General features: G+C 39.1%; 1 protein-coding gene across 1 annotated transcript; it reads left to right on the top strand.

Annotated features, from left to right (window-relative positions):
• Positions 1–1,483: 1,483 nt before the first annotated feature.
• On the top strand, positions 1,484–22,473 carry LOC140243345 (uncharacterized). Its single transcript, XM_072323019.1, has 16 exons — positions 1,484–1,612; positions 3,750–3,870; positions 6,196–6,339; positions 7,285–7,359; positions 8,032–8,184; positions 9,145–9,283; positions 10,474–10,532; positions 11,059–11,124; positions 11,930–11,995; positions 12,966–13,073; positions 13,993–14,150; positions 14,653–14,740; positions 15,337–15,432; positions 17,513–17,621; positions 18,260–18,344; positions 22,113–22,473. Exons 1-16 carry the CDS (start codon positions 1,485–1,487, stop codon positions 22,165–22,167), a joined length of 1,650 nt encoding a protein of 549 aa, XP_072179120.1. The 5' UTR covers position 1,484; the 3' UTR covers positions 22,168–22,473.
• The last annotated feature ends 3,143 nt before the right edge of the window (positions 22,474–25,616 follow it).

Genomic DNA, 25,616 nt, shown 5'->3' with positions numbered 1-25,616 from the left:
TTAATGTTTTGCATTTGCGTAGCAGAAATTCGGATTTTCGCAATCATTTTTTTTTTCAAAACTTAACAATTTTGTATTTAGCGATTTTTATTTAATTTGTACTTCAGTTGTGAGAGTTGTGATGAAGATATTACATTTCTTTGAAAAGTGGTAAAGCATCTAAAACGGAAACTAACAATCATAGCTTTTTTCACATAAATATAACATCTTTTTATTTTAATTTTCAAAAAGTTCTGAGAATCTATTTAGTCATTTAGCTATTTAGTTATTTAAAGCTAATTAAGTCAATTGAATCATTATGAAGTGGTCCTGCAAGGTTTCCGAAAACTGGTTGGGAGTATGACATTATGAAAGCTAACAGATCGAACAGTGACGAAAACCGAGCAATATTCGCAATATTATGTGCCGCCTTCTCTATATGGGAAACTTTACAACAAGATTAGACGTCAAGTGTAGAAATAAAGAATGAATTTTACAAACATTCATTCTTCTAGGACGCTGACATTGTGCATATCCGTTCTCTCTGGAATTCACAAAGACATTATTACATTGGAGTTACTGGTAGTAGAGGAAAAGTGTTATGAAAACACATGCATTGTGGGTTCAGCACTCGTTAAAGGGAAGGTAAACCCAAAAAGCAATGTGGATTGAGTGAAAGCAGCAACATTAGTAGAACACATCAGTGAAAATTTGAGGAAAATCGGACAATTGATGCAAAAGTTATGAATTTTTAAAGTTTTGGTGTTGAAACCGCTGGATGAGGAGACTACTAGAGGATATGACGTATGAGTGGACAACAATACAAAGAAAATATAAAGGAAATTCAACAAAAATTCACTTTTCTAGAATTATGAAAGAGCAATGGACCAGCCTCTTTCAGAAAGCAGGGGGAATAATTGCTACCCCTAACTAATGTCAATATCAAGTTGATGGAATTTGTAATTTTCATGAAAATGGATTTTTGTAGAATTTTCTTTATATTTTCTTGGTATTGTTGTCCACTCATACGTCATAACCTCTAGTAGTCTCCTCGTCCAGCCGTTCCAACACCAAAACTTTAAAAATTCATAACTTTTGCATCGATTGTCCCATTTTCTTCAAACTTTCACTGATGTGTTCTACTAATGTTGCTGCTTTCACTCAATCCACATTGCTCTTGGGGTTTATCTTCCCTTTAAAGATCACGGAGAAATAACCTAATTGTCTCACCTCCCTGGATGATTAATATCATGAAACACGTAAAAGGGGGGTGTGATTGAAAATGGACTGTCCATCCAAAAGTGATTAATTTTATGCGTTTAATTAAGCTCCTTCATAAAGAAGAAAGAATAAAGAAGGAGAAAATGAAAAAAGAAGAGTGCGAAGTTCATAAAGAAATGAAAAGATGTGTGCGGAAGAAGCAAAGAAAATTACCACCAAATTATCACTAGGTGGCGCTATATTCTTTTAGTTGGCCAAAAAAGTTGTAACTTCTTGACAACAAAATGGCGAGTGACAACAACGTAGGACGACCCTCTCGATCAACTTCTCAAGATATGACTGCAATAGAAATGGAGGACGATTCCAGATTATATCACCTCACTGAGCCGAGGCTCGACATTGATGAAATTAAGTGAGTGTAATTAGAGCTACTTTCATGCAGATTTAATGTCAGTATCCTCCTGGAAAAAGTCGACTTCGTTTTTGTCGGTCGCGATCGCGATCGCGTCTGCCAAGTCTAGAGTCTTCTAAACGTACAAATTTGTACAGTACGTTAGACCGTGCAGTGTCTATTCATCGTCGGGAATGATGTTCCGTGACACTAAATTTTTGTGTCTGTTTTCTAAACCTGTCTGCATGTTCTACTACCTTTTAACGTTTAACAGGGCATAAAGTTTACATAGCCAGGGCAGGTCCCAGTTTTGTGAAGGGTTGCCTTTCTCGAATTTACGAAATCAGCCGCGACCATCATTTGGCATTACCGCATTTAGCGATGCAAAATTAAATTCACTTTCACTTCGGACTCAACAGAATATTAGATTTAAGGTCTAGGTTAGGGCTAGCCCCGGAGACCGCGCCGCAAGGCGCGGTCTTTGTGTGGCGGCTGCCGCAGTCTTGAGTTAGGTTAGGGCCTAAACAGTTACATTGTATTTAGGATCTAGGCCTACCGCAGTACCGGTAGTTAGCCCGACCAGACGCTGTTAATGCGCTATGCGACTGGGCTGTGTATAGTTAGGATCTAGTCTACTGTCAAAAGAAGCATCGTTATAATGGTGTATTATGCTATGGTACTGTGACTGTAGTGATACTGAAAGGTTGTTTTTTTGTTTTGTTTTTTACATTAAAATTTATGATGAGGGGCTAGTGCCAGAAAGAGAAGCCTCAGCGGCACGCTCACTTTTGTTTTGCAAATGCAATTGTTGTTGGATGTTCTATCCACTGATGTTGTTTGGGTAACCATGATGTAGAAATGCAACCCACCATACATTTTGCTGTTTGTCAATCATAAAGTTTGCGCAACTGTTGAAGATGCTTAAAGTTAAATGAACCATTAGATTCTAGGCCCTACAGAGTTTTTGTGGAATTTGGAAGTCAAAAAGACAACAACAAATAAGAAAAAGAGAAATCAGAGTTGGGAAGTATGTCGGTGGTGAGCTGTCTCGGCATGCTATACTTGCAATGCATTATTTGGGTTATGATTGCTATATCTACATGATCCATGATACATCATGCTATGCCAACAGCCAGCGATCAACATACTTCTGAGTAGGAATTACAATGTGTCTTTACCTGTGATGTACTTTTCTTCAATAATTGGCTGTGAAATTCTATGAAACTGTCAGATATGATTCATCGTATAAATGTTCTGACAGCCACAAGAATTTTTATTGATAAATTATCCAAGGGAGTGGTTGGTGTGCATTTTTAGTGTACATGATAGCTGTTTAGTTTTGTTTTGTTTTTAGCTTGTCTACTGCCAGTGGACAGTCAGTAGATCTTCTTGAAGAATGCGAGGAACCTTACTCACTGAACCATTGATTTGGATGAAAGATAATATTAGCTTGGTAGCTGTACTGCAGCAAACATTCTTTTTTTTTCAGACTTTACCTTTAGAAAATACTTCTACACACTTTATTAAAGTTTTGCTGTCTGCAATAGTTCTACATTATAATGTACAGTAGTTGGTGGGCTTGGCATAAAGATGTGAGAGCTGTTGCAGTTCAGGTTGTTGCATCAAGGGTCTTTCTTATCCCCGTACACCTGACTACCTTTTTCTCATACCTCACAAAAGAAGGAAAGACTTGCATATTCCCCCACCCTGATTAATTTTGACATACCATTCTATAATACCCTGCCCTTGTTCATAATACAATGTAGCTTCTGAGCATTGTTGCATGCACACAGGCATATTTGGCAATGGTGAGGTCAGCATCCATCCATGCATTTAAGCTATCAAGAGTACGGTATTAAGTGTAGAGTGGTATGGCAAAATAAGTGGGGGTATTAGGAAGGCTTCCGCACCCCCTTTTCAGAAGTAGTGTCATACTACAAGTATTGTTCAATAGATCCAACATCTACAAGTTTGTATTATATTCTAATCTGGTTTTGTCTTGAGCTACCTGAACATCTATTTTGGATTAGAGCTGACATCCCCAATGTCAAGTACGCTTGATAAGCTCACTGCTGACCAATGAAGTATCATTTGTTATCTTTCAAATATGTGTGGTGTCCAGTTCTCAACTTATCTGTACATATTCTCCTTACTTCAGGCCATCCATCGCAGACCAACAGAAAGTTGGTTTCTTCCGGCAAGACAGAGCCGCTCAGACGGTGGAGTCAGAGATTCTAGAACTGAAGCAGATGACCGTTGTCTTACAAACCCTGCTCAAGGTATGAAGATCTGCTTGTAATGACAGGTCCATGCTGCACATTCTTCTGGCACAAACAGTTTTCTTCATCAAGCCTTTGCATTGTAGGATGATATGTGAGAAAAATCAGGAAACTACATTGTTGACAATGATGAGAATGACCTTAAAACTCTGTAATTCTCTCCCCAACACACACACATGTGCTCCACATTCTGTATTTTTTAGGTGAGAATAACATTTTCCCCATTGTTTTCTTCTTCTTTTTTTTATACTTTGTTTATCATGCAAAAGTATCTTTAAGTGCAAAGCAATGCCAAAAACTGTAGAGGGACTCTGTATAATATCTCTTGGTCCTGGGATTTTATAGAGTGGTAGCTGGCAAGTTGCAGAAGAGGATGGTTCACACAACACATTGCCATGAAATGAATCCAATGATGTGAATTTAAAGAGTTAAAAAATGCAGCTGCAAAACTGGAAAGGGGTAATTAGTAAAGTCAATCATTTATCATTAAAGGTCTAGTTTACCTTAGGGAGCAGTGATTTTAAAAATGTTCAGGATATCACATTTGATGCACATGTGTTGGTCAGTTGTATCACAAAACAAAAACTTAATGATGTAAAATTTTTGCAATAAGGCCTAAAATATAAAGAGATATCGGTGTTTTTCTTAATAAACCGTAACTGTAGATGGTTTAGTCTGGAAACATTTTTATTATGACTGTTCTTCACATTTTGTGTATTTAACAACACTTAACATTGATTATACGGATTCAAATTTTTACAGTGGTTTCTATCCCTAACTCACATTTTAGAACCATTTTAAAGCACTAAAGCTGGGTTTTTGTTTCATCTGCAAATGTGACCCGCGACAACGGTTTCAGGCAAAAGTCGGGCATTTTGAAAATTCATTTTTTCACTGAATCACATTGCCCATTTCCTAAGCTTTGCATTGATATAAAACACTTGTATTCTTCGGCACCATAAGTGGGCATAGAAAGCGAAATAAAATGCACTTTTTAAGTTGTTAGCCAGACAAAATTGCGAGAAAACGGGCTTTGAAGATTCACCTCTTACTCAAAGACAATGTCCGAGCGGCGATGCGAGGTGAGAATCACCCATCCGTACGATGGTGCCAATCGATGTGAAGCTCCGCCTCTAGCAACCACATCGCTTCTGATTGGCTCACTGAGAGAGTCAAATTTCCCGGGCACCCTTCCTCGGAGCTCAGCGTATGGAGCCGAAAAACAATGCGGTTCGCTCGGGTTCGTTTTACCAGTACGTCTTTCAAGATGGCGGATAAGATAATTGCACGTATGGTGTACATGTGTATGGTGCACGCATTACGCAATGGCATCCACACGCCATGATCTGGTGCATGTAACAGGAGCGGGTGGCGAATCCACACATTTACAAATCGCGTTTTCATTGTTGTTGATTTGACTTTATCATTGGCGACCCTTTTGAAGGCAGAAAAATGCCAGAGCTGGCAAGGGTCACGCTTCCTTTTTGATTTGTTTTTACAAGCCGTGCATATGTTGCCTTGATTGGTGGTGTTGATTATATCAAAACAAACAAACAAACACGTACGACTCGTTAGTTTGGTGCGATCTTGATGTGTAGTATTTCAATATAACAGGTTACATGTGACCTCTCCTTTCCTTCCCTTGAGTCAGTCTGCTGTCATAATTTTTACTACATGTACAAGTAGACTTTTTTTTTTCTTTTTACACGATTATGTCGTGCTACATGATTTTTTGTTTCACTTCCGTTGTCGAACATTGCGGTAGAATAGTTTGGATAGAAAGCCAAACGAAGAGCACGCACTACAGAGCGAGCGTATAAACCACTATAGCAAGAACAATGGAGCATGTACATTGTAATCATGCACGCGTGGACAAAGCATTCCCAAAACGCTGCAACTGGTGTCTCCGAAAGCCGAATTATGTAAATGTGTGCGACGCACCAGCCAATCGCATGCGAGACCCTGCGCCGTAGCAACGCTGGGGATATTGGCGCGGCGTTCGAAAGAAGCTCGAAACTGACGAGTGCGAATCAACATAGGGTGCTTAAAATTCCATTTTCGATAGGAAAGAGGTAGTCTTATGCTATGAAATTTAGTGTAGATGTAGAAAACATATCAAAGATTCGATTTCTGCAAAAAAACCCAAATCGACAAAAATTATGGTAAAAATCTTTGTGCCCCGCCTAGGAGGGAATTTGCTCTTGCGACTTTTGCCTGAAACCGTTGTCGCGGGTCACAAATGGTAACTTATGCCTTTAAGGTTGTAGGTATGCTTCACTTATTACTCCTTCTCTCTTTTTTGTCCGGAACGAAATTACCATCTAGGAATCGAAAGAGTTGAAGAGAGAGCTGGCTGTAGCAAAGCAGGTGATGCGGGCGGACTACGAGAACAAGCTGCAGGAGAAGGCCCTGGACATGTACTGCAGGATCAACGATCATGTGGAGATCTTGGAGAAAGCCCACAGGGAGGTAATGCCAAACTTTGATACTCAATCAACAACATCACACTGGTGCGAGGGAGGGGAGAAGAGGAATGGAAAGCAGAACTCTCTTCGGAAAGTGAATTAAACACAATGCAAAAGAAATGGAACCATTATGACAATTACTTTGTAGCATCAAAGTACATTTCACTGCCATGTTATTTTCTTTCCATTCAGACGTACTTGCCTCTTCAGTTTTCTCTATTCGTTCTGTTACTGAATCGGGAGCCAATTATGCATAATATTGAGTATACTTGAGTGACCTGCATGTTTAATCGCACTACGTTACTGAAATTCTGTGAAATTCCACTTACATACAGGAAAAATGTTGAAGATACCAATGGAACCACAAGTTCAGTGTTAGTTACCAGAAATTTGCAGCTATTGTCGTCAGATGCAAACGATACAGAATAGTAGTGTGCTAAGGAAGGGGCCTGCACCTCGCCACCCCATGCTCCCATAGACAAAGAACGTAAAATATGTGTGCGTGTCACAGTGATAATAATATTCCTTATATAAATCTAAGATTTTGAGAAAAAGTGGTGAGTTTTCTCCTAAGTTTGCTTGGTTGTGGTAACCCTGCAAAGGTTCAAGCGCACTGAACACAGGTGTACATTTTTGTTCAGTGCGCTTGTAGCAATTTTACGCAGGGTTACGGTATTAGGGCCCCTGACGAGGTGTGGGTACCTCACTATACTTAATCATCGCAAACTTGCTACAGGTTGTGGCTCTTCATTTGTACATTTTTGGAGATGATTAAGCATACAGATGACTTGTAAAAACCATTTGCTTCTTGTACATACTGTTAGGACCGTATTTTCAAAGACTGGGCATTTGCTTTATTTAAAGTTCTATTAAATTTCCTCTCTGCATTGTTGCTACAGTATGGCACCTAATAATTCATCCTCACCATGTTTTTCTTCCTCTCCTTCAGAGGGTGGAGATTGTGAGAAGAAGTTTCCGACAGCAGCTCGCCAATGCTATTGCAAAGATTGCACATGAATGGAAGGTGGGTGTGTTTTCTTAATTTCTTACATTTGAGATGTCAATATGTATCTATGTAGACAATTGTATATTATTACCACAATTTTTTTTATGAAGCAGTGCATTGAGACCTTTCGTATGAAATATACACATTTTAATTTTCTTGTACATGGTTTTGTTGTTTACTTTTATTTAGTTTGGGGGTGGTTTTTCTCTCCATCAGGAATCAGACTTTTGCCCTTACAATGTGATTCCAAAAAGAATTGAGAGTTAATTTCCATAGAGTCCATTTTATCAACTGACATCCTGTGCGTAGAGAAAGACCCGCTTATATTATTAACAATCACAGAACATCCAGTGTTTGAACAACCAATTCCAGCCATGAAGCATTCTGTCAGAGAAAGAATCATATTAAAGGATTTATTTGCAATGTTAAGAAGCCATCAAGAAGGGCACACTGCTTGTGCAACAGCTTGCCACTGTAATGCCACTTTTCTCCACCTGGCAGATTCATACAACCTTCTTGACTTCTATACAGACCTACATCATGGCATTTTTTTTTTTTTTTTGGGGGGGGGGTTGTTTGTCCTACCAATGTTTTTCATCTTCTTGCTCATGATATGTTTGCATAAATGTGTATTAATTTTTTCTTTTTTAAGAATCTGCATGATCCACTCTTAAACCTCCCATTCTATAGAACCACGCCAGCAAGAAGATGAACGCGGAGTTGAAGAAGCAGTCGGGACAGAATGCCGCCCTCTTGGAGGACTACAAGGCTCTCCAGAACCAGGTGGCCTCCCAGGAAGGCATCATCGACATGCTGAGGATGCAGCTTGAACAGCAAGCCAATGTGAGAACCTCCTCGGAGATGAGTTGATGATGCTTTCTGTCGTCTTTGCATTGTAGTGACACTGAGTGAAATTAGTGTGTGCATTTCTGCGTGAGTTTTTGCTTTTGTCTAAGAAACTAGATTAAATCTGTCATTCTGTGAATTATTCATTCCTGCTTGCATTCATTACTGTAGTTTGACAAGAACTCCTTTTGAAAAGATTGCAACACTGATAACACTGATGTGTATGAAATGTATATTGTTGGCTTATGTGAGAGCACTCTGTTCGTGTGGACAGAAAGATTTTGTGCCTGGATCACTTCAGCTGAGTGATTTGTTATAGTAAATTGATCATTGATACTGTAGAAATTAATATTTTGATGAAAATGACTGATAAATTTCATCTTCTGATCTAGCTCTCTCCAATCTTTCTGTCAAGCTACGTTGACAACTCTCTATTTATGAATAATACATCACCCGGTTATTAAAGGGACATTCCTGACGATTTTTATAATTTCAGATGATGTAGTACATAAATTGATGATGTCATGTGTAGATCTGTGGAATTTGTTGTGATCATAGAGCAGATAAACCAATACGCTGAAAGGCCCGAGATATATTACACTGAACAGGGATGGTGACATAGGAGGCTCACATATTCTAGAAATGTAGCAATTAATTCCATTACAACAGCATTTGACTGCTCAACAACTTCATCTGTGTAGATTTCATGCATTCTTTCTTCTTTTCTTCTTCCTTAGGCACCCAATCATGCATTCTTATGTGAAGCTGCTATGTCATCATCCTCATTCCTTGTGATTTGTAATGAATTTGAGAACATACCTATTCCTCACTCCAATCACTAGATTCTGAAATTCTGCATCCAGTATAGCCAATTTATAGATGTTCAAATGCTTAAGTCTGAAAATCATCCAGAAGTCTCCTTTAACAACAAACATGTGAAACTTGTCCATATATCAGGCACCAAGAAGTGAAGCATCCACTCCCAGTGCTGTCTATGAGCTGGAAGGACTGAAGGATGAGATGACCGTCATGAAGAGGAAGATTGATGGCTTAGAGTCAGCGCTGGATGGAAAGGATGAACTGATCGAAGAACTCAGTAAGCTCCCATCACTCTTACCATCTTACCCTCATCTTCCTTCATCTTGCTCCTCCACTTTGCTATCTCTCCTTTTGTGACTCTCATTTCATCACTTTTACTGCAGGTGAAGCTTCACACAGCTTTACTCCTGCAACTCTTTAGCTCTTCCTTACCTGCTAACCAGGCCCAGTTTTAATTTCGTAATTGCATGATTCTTGATGCTAGTTTTGTTGGATCCATGTCAGACAAATAAACTTTATAGATACCTGTCTTTATTTATTGGACACTTACCCAATTTATCTTCTGGACAGCATACATGTAGAAAATCAAAATGACACACCCAGCTACACACTATTACTCTATGTGACTGTTAACTTGAGCTTTCATGTAGATTGATTTTTGTTTAATTATTTTGTCTTCTTCTTCTTCTTCTTCTTCTTCTTCTCCTTCTTCTTCTTCTTCTTCTTCTCCTTCTCCTTCTTCTTCTTCTTCTCCTTCTTCTTCTTCTTCTTCTTCTTCTTCTTCTTCTTCTTCTTCTTCTTGTACTTCTTCGTCGTCATTATTGTTGTTGCCTTCTTCTTTTTTTGGGGGGGGGGGTGGGGTGAGGGAAGGAAAGGGGTTTTGATAGCATGTGTTGGTGTTGTAGAACTGTCAACTATTATGTTTCTACAGCATTTAGTATGAGTTTTGTTTTTCTCCATCAAACACAAAAACATATGTTTTTGAATCATCCTAATTCAGCATGCTTGATATGTGCAGTTTGCCCGTTTTCAAACCAAAAGTATGATTATGTCTTCAAAGTACATATCTTTTTAGTGTGCATCAGTACCTTTTTTTTGTTTGGTTGTTTGGTTGTTTTTAATCTAGAGAGATTGATAGTCCTGGTATGGGGTTTAACTTCAGATTACAAGGCTTTGCCCTCGAGTCTGTTCAATTCCTGTATCAAAGGTTTGAACGGGTCTTCAATGGGATACAAATGATGATGTGCCCAGGGTATATGCTAAAGAACCATGATAAGCAGATAAGCAGCTATGTTATAGGTACGTCAAATATACATCTGTAATTAGGACCATACATTCTGAGAGGTGCTTTGACTTAGGGACTGTAATTGAGCCTCATGTGTTAATTGTTGTGAAAGGAGCAGTGAAGGCAGTGTGGAAGTAAAGTCCATGTTTCACATCATTTTGGGGTGTTTTTTTTTTTTTCAGATCGAGACATGGAGAGACTGAACAAGGATCTTGAGAGAGAGAGGATTCACATAAAACAGGTGAGTTGAGAATAATAAGTAAAGCAGGAAAACAATAGTTTACCATTCATGGTTATTTACATTGCCACCCTCCTGCTTTTTAGTGGTGACAAAAGTATTGACAAGAGTAGAGGTTCTTGCTTTTCTATTTGTTCAAGCATGTGAGCGCAATTTGTTTGTTTGTTTTTTTAATTTCTGGCTGCTGTGAAAATTAGAAAATTTTATACATTTGAAAATTGTGCACTGATCAAGGTTAGGGTCATGGGGCAAATGTAAAAGATTGTAACAGAGTTACAGTAGACCGTTGAATTGTATACTTTGCATGCAAAGCAGTCTTTATCTCATTCAAAATAAAAGCTTCATTGTTAATCATGCACCGCAAAGTTTGAACAGTTTTTCTGTGAATGCATTGTCAAACCCAATATCATATCATGGCTTTAGACAAATTTAGTTACAGGCTTGCCTGACTGTAAAATTTGTGAAACTGTGTCATTTGAAAGTACAAGGGTAGTTTAGGTATATTTCTCTCTTTCTCTCTTCTGAACAGCTTCTAAAGGAGTTGGAAGAAGCCAAGGCGACAGCTGTGCAAGAAATGGCATCACTGAAAAGACAGGTGAGTTCTGAACACAGTCTGGATAACCTTTTTCTTGACCCTTGCTCTTACTAAGCTTTATTCACTGATTGGCACACAACATGGACCTGCCTTCTTCACCAGTCGGTGGCACAGGTGTCTGAAAATCAAGATGTTAACCCGTTGAGGACGAGTCCCGAGTATACTCGGGCAAGCATCTATGGGAAATGCGTGTTGTAGCAAAATCAAACCATCCTCAACAGGTTAATAAACGAGATTGCCTAATCCCCCCTAATGCCATTTGTCACTATTGCCTTCCTGTTGGACTGTGAGACACATTGCTACACCACCGGAGTGGGCTTGCCAACTTTAACGACTTTGCCAAGTTTGAATGGATTACTGAATGCCAATGAAGAACCTTGGCACGTTGGAATGAAGTGCATGTCACATAGAAAGTTAACACATCTGTATCAATCTTACTCTCTCTATGGAAAGCGTTGGGAAGAATATGAAAGCAGAAGTATCCTGATTGCAGCCTAAAACAACACGTACATGACTACAAATATGATGGTATTTAGATGTTGGCCAAATTGTGTAGCAGTGTCATGTTATTATGAAGTGCTAGCTTTAGCATTGACCTGAAAACCTTAGAAGATTTTTATTTTGGAATTATGTCTTTTTTTTCATAATTAATAAAGAGGACAGTAAAAATAGCCTAAATTAAACTAGAGATGAGAGTGATAGAGAAAGAGCAGGAGATACAGAAAAGATGAGTGAAAGAAGACATTGGTACTTCATCGGTCATAATGCTTTGATTTTGGTTGGGTTTTGTTTTGATTTTTGTCAGGCGGAGAAGCAGCGGCTGTTGATGGAGAAGGAGATGCAGGATAAGATGAAGAAATCAAGAGATGAAGTGAGTAACATACCCTCTTCTTCCACTCTGTGTTTTTCCTTGAGGGAATTACAACAATTATTTATGAAAAGTGACCTGACTCTTCCTTGAGAAAAGATCAGAACAGAGCAAATGTGTTGAAAAAGAAACAGTTGCTGTACTTAACCATTATCAATAATTTGTAGTTCCAGAATTTTTCATTACTTCTGATTAGACTTGCTTCCAAACCTTTAGAAAGTCAAGATCCATGGCACTTGTGAATAAAGGTTTTCCGTTTTTTGTTTGTTGTTTCATATTGTTTTCCGTACTTTTCATCTACTTGTGAAAGATATACCTGCTATACTCTTATATAATCCTAATGTCAGCTTGTTCATTGTGTTTTGTTTTGTTTTGTATTCTGTTTTTCTTTTTATGTTGACCTGTTTCTCAGTTTTTCTTTGTAAATCTTTTATATCAGATTGTGGAAATAAACGAAACTGGCAAAATCAAATACAGCGTGTATACCATAGTCTATCCTTGCAATATCAGAATTGGCGGTCATGAATTTTTGTCCACTACACCTGTCATGGACATTGTCCCTTAGGAGAGGTCACAATAGTGGAAAGATTGCATTAACTCTCAAGTCGAGATGATTGTTAGAGATGCCATCTTGTTCTTTCCAGATTCACAAAAGGCAAGTAAAAAACAACACAAAACTATAAATGTATCACCAACAAGTCAATGGACCCTACAAATCAGAATTTTGCAGGTTATGAAATGTGCATAGAGTGTATTGAGGATGGTATGTTGAAATAGGAGAAGAACAGAATTAATTCAGCAGAAAAAAAAAATGCATAAACTAGCTAAAGCTTTCAAGAAGATGATTCAAATATCTGACATTTTACAGCATGTTGTAGGACAAGCTTTTAAAATGACACTGCAATGGTTGCAACAGCGATGAAAATATGACTACAGAAGATGATTGTTAGAGATGCCATCTTGTTCTTTCCAGATGCTAAGCCTTGCCAAGCAGCATGCAGCGGAGTCCCAGAAGGCGGAGGAAGAAAAGATGAAGTTGCTGAGAGAGAGGGAAAAGCAGGCCAAAGTCATCCAGGAGCAGGTACGGTTCCTTTCCTCATCATACTCTGATTTCTTTTTATGTTTTCTTCTTCTTTCTTTCCATTCATTACTCACCATCATATTACCTGACACACTCCTGTGCTAGTTGGCATGTTTATCAGGATTTTTGCAAATCAAACATGCTGGGTGCTCCATGGGACCATGTGCATCTGAAACTACTGGGACCTGTTCGGATTTACTTTTGTTCATTGTTTCCTCATGGGCTTTTGCAAGTCTCTACAGTGTAATCCACAGAAACAGTCCATTGTTTTTTAGGAGACCACTCCCAGTGCTGTGTTCTAGTATACTATGTGTGTACTATAGTCAAAACTCAACATAAGTGGTGGCCCAGTGGCCCCGGGACCACTAGAAATTGATGTTAGGCCATCAAACTTCTAATGGGGCCATCTTGTGGTGGCCTGATCGGGCAGCTGAAAATCAAAATGAATTTATACATTTTCTTTATTTCGGACCACTACATTTCTTATACGGGCCACCAGTGAAGAAAGTTGTTGTCAAGCCCTGATTGTTTACTTTGTGTTGTCTTCGTCCAAAGAAAATCCAGTATGGAAGTGTAAGAGGGGTTGGAGGTATTTTATGTAGCCAGAGCCTTTTGGGGAAAAAAAAGAAAAAAAGTGCAAAACATATTAAATCTCAGACATGATGATATGAAATGTTAGAAAGAAGGCCTTGATCATTTCAAGCTATTTGACACTGCATGCATCATCTACTTTCAATATATCTTGAGGGAAAAATGCTTCAATGTTTGATGATGCGCATATTATACATTTTTCTGTGAAGAAAGGATCAACGAAGAATAAAAGTGGCAAAACACTGTAACAGAAACATAAGAACTGCTTTGTGATTTGAGATGCAAACTTTTTGACCTTTTGACCTTTGACCTGGACTGACCCAATCAGGAGGAAGCCACCAAGACAAAGGAGGCAGAGTCAGGGGAGGAGATCTCCAAGCTGGGCCGACTGGAGAAGCACCTCAGATCAGAGATTGCCCGGCTGAAGAAGGAGCTAGCTAGGAGCACAAAGCTATGGGAGAAGAAATTCACCGTGCTGCAGAGGAGGTGAGCTATCTTTTGTGTTCAATCATTTCTGCTGTCATATTTTCATTGCTGTTGCAAACATTGCAGTGTCTTTTAAAAGCTTGTCCTACATCATGCTATGAAATGTCAGATATTTGTATCATCTTCTTCAAAGCTTTAGCTAGTTTATGCATTTTTTTTTTGCTGCTGAATTAATTCTGTTCTTCTCCTATTTCAACATAGATTCCTCAGTACATTCTATGCACATTTCATAACCTGCAAAATTCTGATTTGTAGGGTCCATTGACTTATTGGTGATACATTTATAGTTTTGTGTTGTTTCTTACTTGCCTTTTGTGAATAATTTTTCATTATGTTTGTACCAAAAATTTGTAGCCATCTTACAAACTGCACTTGTCTAGGCTACTATATTACTATCAGAAATATATAGTGTTTTTTGGATTGAGTTGACTTACACTTATTTCCACTGAAGTATTTCATTGGGAGAGGAAAACTCATGTGATTATCTTGGTATGTATTGCAGTATGTATGCACTGAAAGACGAGAGCTACCTGAGGCAAACATTACAGAAGCAAGCTGCTACCCTCCATCATGCAACTGTCATGTACGCTGTAAGTATCTCCAAGTCAAACATGCTTTGTGGCACTCAGTATACATAACAAATACATTGTCATGTTTTCACAAAATGATATAATGTCCTTGGCAAATGCCCTTGACCTTAGGATGACTATACCTTAAATTTCAATAGTCCTATGTGTAATACGTATGGGGCTTTCTGTTTAAGTGTCCCATTTAAGATCCATTAACTCAACATGAAGATGATTTACCATCAGAAATCAGGAAATCCCCAAGTGTAGCAGTCTTTTAATCAAAACTTGAAACATTATTTTTCCCCATCTAACTGTTCATTATTGTTGAGCATATCAGGAGCTCTTGTAGTGCAGAAGAATGTATGTACATAGGTTCTGAGCTTCATAAAGTGATATCATTGTCATTATCATATTTAGATTCATAAACAGTTTCAACAATGTCAAGAACAGAGAAAATTAATGACAAAAATCATCTTGATGAATTGCACCAGAATTGTACATCTATGATAAAATGGTCACAGTGTGCCTGACCTTTTTCCCCACCTTGTACATGAATAGTGCATGAGCTGAGAGTACTAAAATGCTAGCTCCTGAATCCTTTCCTTTCTCCTTCACAGAGTGATGAACCAGGCAGTATGACCAAGAGTGTAGCAATTCAACCCCAACCCACCCTGCCAGCACCCACCAAACACAAGGGACCACACCCACCCCTGGTATGTACTGAACTATCTACAGGATATCACCCACTGTCATACCATGACATTTCATTACATTTGTGCAATCAATGACCAATCCAGAAAACAACTACCGGTACTTGTTGTCCCCGCCGAACGAGTTCGAGCAGGGGACTATGAAACGGGCTCCGTACGTGTGTGTGTCCGTCCGTGTGTCCGTGTGTCCGTGTGTCCGTGTGTCCGTCCGTGTGTGCGTCCGTGTGTGATCAAAATGTTCAAAATGCTACTCCTTCGCCATTTCTAACCCGATTTTGATTCTGTTTGCTTTATATGATAGCACTACATGGGAGCTTTGAAACTTCTATACAGAATTTCAATTGTGACCTTTGACCTTGACCTTTGACCTATATTGTACATTTTGCTTCAAAATGCTACTCCTTCGCCATTTCTAACCCGATTTTGATTCCGTTTGCTTTATATGATGGCACTAGGTGAGGGCTTCAAAACTTCTACACAGAATTTTGACCTTTGACTTCTTTGACCTTTGACCTTGATTTTTGACCTATATTGTACATTTTGCTACAAAATGCTACTCCTTCGCCATTTTTAACCCGATTTCAATTCCGTTTGCTTTAAGTGATGGCACTAGGTGAGGGCTTCAAAACTTCTACACAGAATTGTGACTTTTGACTTCTTTGACCTTTGACCTTGATTTTTGACCTATATTGTACATTGCCTACAAAATGCTACTCCTTCGCCATTTCTAACCCGATTTTGATTCCGTTTGCTTTACGTGATGGCACTAGGTGAGGGCTTCAAAACTTCTACACAGAATTTTGACCTTTGACTTCTTTGACCTTTGAACTTGATTTTTGACCTATATTGTACATTTTGCTACAAAATGCTACTCCTTTGCCATTTGTAACCCGATTTCAATTCCGTTTGCTTTAAGTGATGGCACTAGGTGAGGGCTTCAAAACTTCTACACAGAATTTTGACCTTTGACTTCTTTGACCTTTGACCTTGATTTTTGACCTATATTGTACATTTTGCTACAAAATGCTACTCCTTTGCCATTTGTAACCCGATTTCAATTCCGTTTGCTTTAAGTGATGGCACTAGGTGAGGGCTTCAAAACTACTACACAGAATTTTGACCTTTGACTTCTTTGACCTTTGACCTTGATTTTTTAACCTATATTGTACATTGGCTACAAAATGCTACTCCTTCGCCATTTCTAACCCGATTTTGATTCCGTTTGCTTTATGTGATGGCACTAGGTGAGGGCTTCAAAACTTCTACATAGAATTTTGACCTTTGACTTCTTTCACCTTTGACCTTCATCTTTTTACCTATATTGTACATTTTGCTACTAAATGCTACTTCCGGCGGGGACATATATTACGCACCGCGTAATTTCTACTTTTCCTTGTTTTTAACTTTGAACCCAAGTTGTCTGCTTGCATGTAGCCAGGCATACGAAATAGCAGCAGTTGACTATGTGCATTTTTTTTGTGTACTCTAGTCATATGGACAACCATAAGATAATGCCATTGAAAAATTCATCATTTGAGAATGAGAAGGGCATTAAGTTGTCTCGAACACTGTGGGTTTATTGGCAACTTAGCGCCCTTATCATTCTCACCTGAGAATTAATCCATATGAAGAGTGTATAGCCTGACTGAATGTGATTATTTAAGATGGTCTCAGAATGTTCGAATTTCAGCATTTCTGTTTCCAGAATAATTGATCTAGAGATCAGTGTCATAGTCAGTGGCTATCCATTTGGCAATGCCATAAGGATAAACCATAGTCAGATAAATTAGTTGTAATCATGGACTTCTTTGAAAGTCAGAGTGTGTAGTCTTCTACTTTTTAAAGCCCAAACCATATATTAGACATCATTTGATTGATCATTTCAAATTGTCATTGAACCAAATTTTACAAGGGCAAACTAATGCCACATTTTACTGCGTGATTTGGCCTTCCTCAGCTTCCTGCTAGCATCTCTGTAACAAAGTCCCCAAAGCGTGCATTTTGGTTAGCTGTTTTGTAGGTCTTCGCCTTGTCTCTGTCATTTCTTCTATGCTATCTTTGTTCACCTTCATTCTTTCCTCAGCCTGGGATTGGCCAAATCAACACAAACAGGGACCGAAAGATGGAGGTCATGTCAGCTTACACGGTGTCACCTCCACCGGGAAGGGGTGTAGATCTCTTCTCTGTTGCTGGTAAGGGCATCTTCCTTTTGACCTGTCTTCTGATCTCTGCAGCCTCCCCCCCCCCCTTTCCCCCCCCCCCCCCCAACCCAAAAAAGCAAGAACAACAAGAAGAAGCAAACAAACAAATGAATAAAACAAAACAAAAAATCAGAGGGAACCTTGTAGAGCATATGTTTTAAACCAGCACATCAGTATTTTGTGATCTTATTTTTTTTTCTACACCAAAACCGCCAAAACTAGTTGTAGTATCCGAATATCTAAGGACTGTGCATGGATGTTAAGGACTCTTTGCTGACTCTTAACCACTGGAGATTTCATCATTGCCCAGTACTTGTGGAAAACTTCCCTTTTAATTTTCTTTCAAGTTTTTAAAATGCTTTTGATCATGTAGGCAAGATTTGCAGTGGACATATTTGCCTATCACATTATTTGTGTGGTCATGCTCTGATATATATTACCTTGTTTATATCTATGCAGCAATCATATGTTTCTCATCATTGTCATTAAGAATATCATACATCGATCTTTCTTAGTCAATATGAAGACAAATGCTTGTGTTATGGAGACTTTCATTAATGACTGAAATTCACTGATACCATGAGAATGTAAGCTTTTATCAATGTGTAATTTCTCCAATCTCTACACAGAATCCCAGATTGTTGGTCCCAATGAGGACCCTGAGGTCGACGCTGATGGGAACTTTGTGCCCCTCCCTACCCCTCCTCCTCCAAGGTGAGAGTGCTAGCCATCCAGAAATCAGTTATGTGCTTTGCAATTAAACAAGCTAAAAAATGTCTTTAGCGATGGAGAACTCAACTCGGGAGTTACGACTATCTTATTGTGTAGGATTAATGCGAGTGTTGAGGCTTGTGATTTTATGTGTGGCAGTGCAGGCTCTTGCTTGCTTCACAAATTAGTGAAAATCTTTCTGGATCAGTCATGCCATGTTCTTGTCATCTGATAGGATAGCTTGAAGTTTTGTCCTGCCTCAAGATAAAAGTGTCTAATGCTACTGAATGTGAGCAATTTCTGTTCAATAGATTTATGACTCTGAGGCTTTTAACACATGTAATTCTGTAACATCTAGATTGTATACTTGGATTTCAGTGGTATTGGTCTAATTCACTTTTTTGTGTGTGTCTTTTGGAAATTTGTATTACCCTGATATTCTTTCTTTGGTGATCTAGATTAAAGTACATTAGCAGTCATATATACTGTCTATATTTGATTAGAATCTAAAATTAAACCTCAGAGGTAGAGATCATATTTCTGTTGAAAAAGAAGATGATGATATTGCCAAGTAAAGTCTTGGAGAAATGAAGACAAAACAAACTAAACATAGTAAATGCCATGACCATGTGAATGTCACAGTCATCAAATGGGCAAAGGAAAACAAAACAAAAACACAAGTTTGTCTCTGCACAGTGACTGCTATGTTCTGTTTTGTAGCACTTGTTATCACTTTCAAAACGCACTCATTTCTCCATGACTTTGTGAGAGAGATACTGAGAATATCAGATTTCCTTTGCATCTTTACTTTTTGAGGGCAGAGAAAGTTCACCTCTACTCAGGCACTTGTAATAAAGAATCACTATCTTGGTTCCAGTATTCTTGTGTACAACACCAATGAATGATACTGAGCTAGCAACATCTCGATGACATAGCTGAGATGACTACCTATTAGCATCTATTTGATGGCTTAATAACATGCAAGTGGTGTAACTTTGAAAATGATTACTGTAAAACCAAAAACTTTTGTGTGCATTTTGTTTTGTGGCTGTCTCGAAATTTCAGGAATTTAACGAGAGCCTAGAGAAGCAAACTTACAATGCATGCGAAAAATTCCTGTCTGCACTATATGCATTGAATGCCAGAGGTAATTCATGAAAATTTCATGTTGCAAAAAAAAAAGCAGTCAGCTCCGATTCATGAAAATTTCATGCCACAAAAATTTCTTGCTGTACAGTATTACCTCATTTGTAATTGTATCATGCATACTGTAAAACAGGATATATTCGCGGCCTGAATTTTTCGCGAATTGGAGCCGAAGGCCTTTTTTGCGGCATGAAATTATCGTGAACTGCCACTGGCATTCAATCTTTATAGTGTAGACAAGAGCTTTTGCGTGCATTTTAATTTCACAAATCTTTGCGCTCACGAAATTTGCGAAATTAAAATGCAAGCGAACATTCCTCGTTATACAGTAATTATTGTATGATTACTGATTTTTCATATAGGGTATACCGCATATCACTATTTTAATATTGTCTCATTAATAAATGTTCAAACTGTGAGAAATGCATATACTGGTACATGGATCTGTCAGTAGAAGAGTGTATACTAATACACCTGCCCAGTCATCATATGAGTGTCGGATCAGCTTCTCTAAACCACTGTCAGCTTCTACCTTGTAAATGTGTCTGCATGTTGCACCATGTCACCTCAACTAATTCATTCCACTGAAGTCTGTTGATCTGTCATGTGATATTCTGTGTGATCATGGACCTATGTCCATGGTGTGATATAGTTGAACTCATGGATGTTATGTAACTTGACTTGTATCAGCAATAAATGGCATGTCTGTGTCTCCTACATTCTTCACCACCTCATACTTGTGTGTGCAATGTATCTACTAGTATCATTCATATCTGCAAAAGCTTTACTAATACACTGCACCTATTCTTTGCCAGTTTTCAAAGCACATCATCTCTTTGTTTGTTTTTCATCCTACTCTCTTGCCACTGGTCAATCTTTCTGTTTTCTATCGCTGTCCTCAAATCTACTTTTTGACATTCATGCGCTGAAATTGCAATGGAAGATTGTTACAGCAAGGGCTTGGACCCATGATAATTACATTATTATATCGGGATTCTTGTTACATGAGGGTTTAAAAAAGAAACAAACAAACAAAACAGAGCTAGGACCAGCAAAATGACTTTTTTGTGTTAGAACAAGGTTTTGCTACATCCACCCTCTTCATAATGGGGTATCACTGAAACTGGGTATATCTGAGTAAACAGTAGTTGCCAACTTTCACATGTTCTGTGAACTGGGACCCTTCCATCTTTTTATATCCCCTCTAGTTTTGATGACACTGCTGTGTCCAAACACTAAAGAATAAATATTCTGTATGTGTCTGCTCAGCTTCTTCGTCGCAGTTTATCACACTTCCCTTGCCCTGTCTTTCCTGTTTCTGTGGGCGAACCTCTACCGTCGTCTATGAACTCGTTTGTTTGCCAATGTGTATTTCACACTTTTTAAATGTGCCATCCTATACAGTCATTCCATCTCAATCTCATCATCATCTCTCACATGCCTTAAAGCCTTGACCCTCCCAATCCCTGCTTTCTTCTTGCGGGACTGTGTGCATACTTCATACTTCCTGGGGTACTGCTGTTCTTTTCTCTGCCTTTCTAACTGTTGGTCAGTCCTACAATGTATATCTCCTTATTGCTTCATTGTGGGCTCCTTGTCTGAAATAAGATCAGCATTTGATGGAGATTGCATTCGTCAATGTTAAAGGGGCATAGTCCCGGTAGTATAGATGGCGCTGTTGATGATACTGCCGATCACCGTTAGCATTGATACGAAGGTTAACGAAGTTGAGCTGTCATCAAGAGTAAAGTGCGTAGGTGTTGCTAAGTAGCGTTGCCTTTGTTGTCTTCTTTGCGCATAGCGCAGTCTGTAGTAATGCCAGGGTGCGTGCATATGTGCTTGTTATTATGACATCACAAAAGAAGTCTGCTTAAGCTGTCATCCTCCTCAGCCGAATCATGAGCCGAACTGTGATCGGACCACTGACTACAGTGAATCGGACTTCTTCGGACTCGGGAAAGTGGGCCAAAGCGTAAGCGCCAAATAGAAGTCGATAGCGTAGGTCTCTATAGGAAACTTGCGCGGTGCGCCCGCGTACACATTTGACTAAAACACTGGGACCATGCACCTTTAAGACACATGAACGTGGGCTGTTTAGACAGGTCAATGCGCTTGCATTGAAAAAGTTTTAAAAAATGACAGGCAGACATATCTGCTGGCATTGCGATGTCTGCTGTTCTCTACTTCTTATCCCTTTCTACTCTCACCTTGTCTCTGCATCATCTCTTTTGTCCGTCATGCATGTGAGTCGGTTTCCGTCATTGGCCGATTGCTTTGTGGGTTTCTTCCCTCTCATGGTTCCCTTGTTTTCAAGCATGACAGCTTTTCTTTCCCAGTGCACCTGTTTGTGAGTTATCTTGGATCTGTCACTTACCCTCAAATGAAATCATGTTTGGAAATGTCCTCATCCCAGCACTAGAACATGTATTTGCACAGTTCATAAGGTCTTTCCCTTACTCACTTGCACATTCCCCCTCAAGTATCCACAGCCTTGCAACACTCCATTCCTTGTGCACCTAACGTTGTGAGCTGACACAAACCATGGCATTGAGCCCTATGATTTGACCTGGATGCGTAGGTACTGAATCTGCGTTTCCGCCTTCTTGTTTGTTTTACCATTCGTAGGTGGCTGGAAGACAGCAGACCGCCCTCAACCAATCAGCTGATGATAGCGTCGTGAAAGTTGCAGCTTTCGCCACCTTTTTAATCTAATTATCGCTTCCTACGTATGGGCATTGTCATGGTGACATCCCCACAGTGATGATAGTAATGATTACATGTGCAGTGAGGATTTAAGATGCACCCTCTTGACCTTGTAAGATGCTGAAGGCATAATAGGGAATAGATCATACTCAGGCCCGTAACTAGGATTTTTATGGGAGGTTCAAAATTGGAAATAGTGGACCTTTCTGAGGGAGTTAAGCAACCAAGTGGGATAGGGTCTCACTCTGGAAGGGGTATATTTTTTGTTCAAGCGGACCCTGCTCGCTAGGAAGGGTGGTTCGTTTGAACCCCCTGAACACCCCCCCCCCCCCCCCCCCCATAGTTACGGGCCTGATATTCACCTGAAACAATAACTCTGTCCTTGGTTCGACATTGATGACTGCACACTCAATGACTGAATACCAGTCTTCGCTTTACAAGGCCAATATCTCTTAACCAGCCCTGTGCTATGTACACAGTAGTGAAACCACAGGAGGGTGTGCCCTTCCTCTGAGACCAAGCTGGGTGACCATCGAAAGACTCTTGTGGTACAAAGGTGTCTTGACTGCAGCCAGCTGACCGGTAGGGCATTGTAACAAAGTCCATCAAGAACTTTGTCACCACTAGATTATTGCAGGACTTGCTTGACAATGTGACTGTCAGAGGTCATTTCGTGACTGCTCAACGTTGTCAGATTCGTTGTTGGGACTCAGAGGAAAAGTCACTTGTAAATCTGTCATTCAGATCTTTGTTGCAAACAATGGTATATTAATAGTGAATGGTCAAGAGTGTGATGGTACAAGATTTCGCACGAGGTGAAAGATCGAGGTGCTCTATTCAACGAGGCGAAGCCAAGTTGAATAGTGTGCCTCATCTATCACCGAGTGCGAAATATTGTTCCATTGCACGAGTAAAGACCATACACTATTTGTTTTATTATACAACACCTCAAACGTCAACAGATTTGGTCCACACAGATTCTTGAATTTAGCACAAAAATGGCAACCATTTTCCGTGAAAGACGAATAAGTAGCGGCACAGTCGCAGTCACCTTGAACGTACATACGCGAAACGAAGTTGTTAACAAAAATGTGTGACAAAAGTATGCGCTTGTTAGCGCACTGGTAATTGTTGAGTGCGCACAGCAAATGTTTGTTTATTGTGACATCAGAGCCGTGTGATGGAACAAAAATTTCGAGTCAATTTTGAGTTTAACACAATAGTCAATGGAAATGGGTGACGTCAGCCATGCACTATCCATTTTTGCTCAAACAAAATTGCACAGCTGACAGCCAAAGCGTGCGATGGAATTTTAACTAAATGTCATGTGATGGGCAATTGACCAATGGGATAGCTACATTCTAATTAGGTGTTGTATGATAACAAATATTCATGGTATGCACAGGAATCTTTACAACCTCTCTGTGCATGTTCATTGAGTAAGTGGCAGGAAATTGATCGTTCTTCACAAATGTAAACAATTTACTGTACATTTTCCATCAGTTGTATTTGAGTACAAGACTCATATATAATACAGAGTAGACATTTATGAGCTTCATGTGTTATATTCACTTGTTTAAGTCAGGCAGCAGTATGACCTATTATGGATGTTTGTGAAACACAGTGCCCAGGTATACTGACCTCTGCTGCATTTCCTTCGGTATACAAAATACATGTATTTGAAACTCCTTTGATATGTCAATATATTCTGTGGCCATTAATGTCCTTATTTCAGCAACAGCAGCAAGTCCCCAACACTACATATAAAATAAACCATTGACCAGCCCACATCACATCATAGTTCTTACGAATTTGACCCACATTTTTTCTACACCCCCCCCCCTTTTTTTTTTCGGGGGGGGGGGGGGGGGGTTAAATGGTCCCCAAATTGATTTTACACCCAAAATTACATACCTTTCTCAATTCCTAAATTCCCCGTCACTGATATGTGGTGGTTGCTACTTTAAATCACAGACTTAAGTTCTAGAAATGATTTAATTCGTCTGTAAATCATTAGCAATACTGTATATCACAGCGGATATTCATTTGTACTTGAATTTGTGGAAGACTTGTGATTTCCGTCCAAGCAAGGTGAAGTCGACGAGAAAATCTAGTGTACATGTATTTATTCATCCACTCATTCTGAACTCGACTTTTGTGTAGTGTATCACAAATATCTTTATGCTTGTAACTAATGTATATAATATATGAAAATATATAGAATACTTGTACATGTACTTACTTTGTGCATATATCATGGCCTACACATGTATAAAATGATGCCGTCCAAATCGTGAATGTATTCTTTCGCCATACACTGTATTCATAAAAATTTTATATACTGTATGCAATAATGCAAGTTTTCCAACATGCGAAGCCATCCACCGAAATTCATACCCCAAATGCCTTATGAGACATGTACAAATGTACCCATTTGTTTGAGTGTACTCTTATTGTTTCTACTGGCAAGTGATGTTGACGGCTGTGTACAATGATCAACTGAATGTGAACAAAGAAAAAAAAAAATTGTCAGCAAAAATCGTGGTGTCTGATTGGCTGTCTGTTATTTTGGAGACTCCTTGCAACACAAGAAAGTTAAGGAAATGTCTGTGTGAACCTGTTCTTTCTAACCAGCTGGAGTTTAGAATAGGGAGCTTTAGATTTTCAGGACGCAGACATTCAGTAGAGGAAAATAACTGTTCTGAGCATGCACAAAATTGCTTATCAAAATAAATTTATAGCTATTTTTCTATTTTTCACTACGCATTTTGGGTTATTTTTAAGTCTGCTCAACTCGTGGCACAGAGCTACTTTGATGCACTGATCATATCGTCGGCTGAGAATGAGAAGGGCGTTAAGTTGTCTCGAACACTATGGGTTTAGTGACAACTTAACGCCCTTATCATTCTCAACAGACGATATGGGGTTGTGTCTCCACATAATCTAAAGCTACTTTGCAACACAACACGGGAAGAGAGGAGATCCAGTCCAATCGTCGTCTCAAACGTCGGCATCGAAAATCTAAAGCTCCCTACATCACAAGTACAGTGGACTACTACAACGAAGAATGCCGATATCAAAAGTATTGTTACAGTGAAGTCAAGCTTCTCAAGCTTTGTATTTCACTGTTTTAAAAACCCCGATATGAACATTCATTACAACAAAGTGATTGTACTGTTCTTCAGTTTTCTTTTCTTCTTTAATAGACGGCATACTGTACACGTACTTGCATGTGGTGTGTTCCTTTGTAACAGTGCAGTAAACATTGGACCTACGTAAATTCATGTGAAGCTCAGTCTCACACATTCTACACATTCTTTTTCTTATCCAACACACTAAAACACACACACAAATCAAGACCAACTTTCAAATCATTGGAGTCTGCTCCACAACTACACTAAAATAACAGACACATTCCTTATCAGT

This window comes from Diadema setosum, chromosome 20, assembly GCF_964275005.1.
Source record: "Diadema setosum chromosome 20, eeDiaSeto1, whole genome shotgun sequence".
Lineage (NCBI taxonomy): Eukaryota > Metazoa > Echinodermata > Echinoidea > Diadematoida > Diadematidae > Diadema > Diadema setosum.
The sequence above is the reverse complement of the archived record's forward strand: the minus strand, read 5'-3'. Positions and strand labels throughout refer to the sequence as shown.

Bases quoted from the DNA above. Each gene is read 5' to 3' on its own strand.
- LOC140243345 (XM_072323019.1), top strand. From the start codon at position 1,485: ATGGCGAGTGACAACAACGTAGGACGACCCTCTCGATCAACTTCTCAA. The intron at 3,871-6,195 runs GTATGAAGATCT...ATTACCATCTAG, and splicing joins TCTTACAAACCCTGCTCAAG to GAATCGAAAGAGTTGAAGAG. The intron at 13,074-13,992 runs GTACGGTTCCTT...TGACCCAATCAG, and splicing joins CCAAAGTCATCCAGGAGCAG to GAGGAAGCCACCAAGACAAA.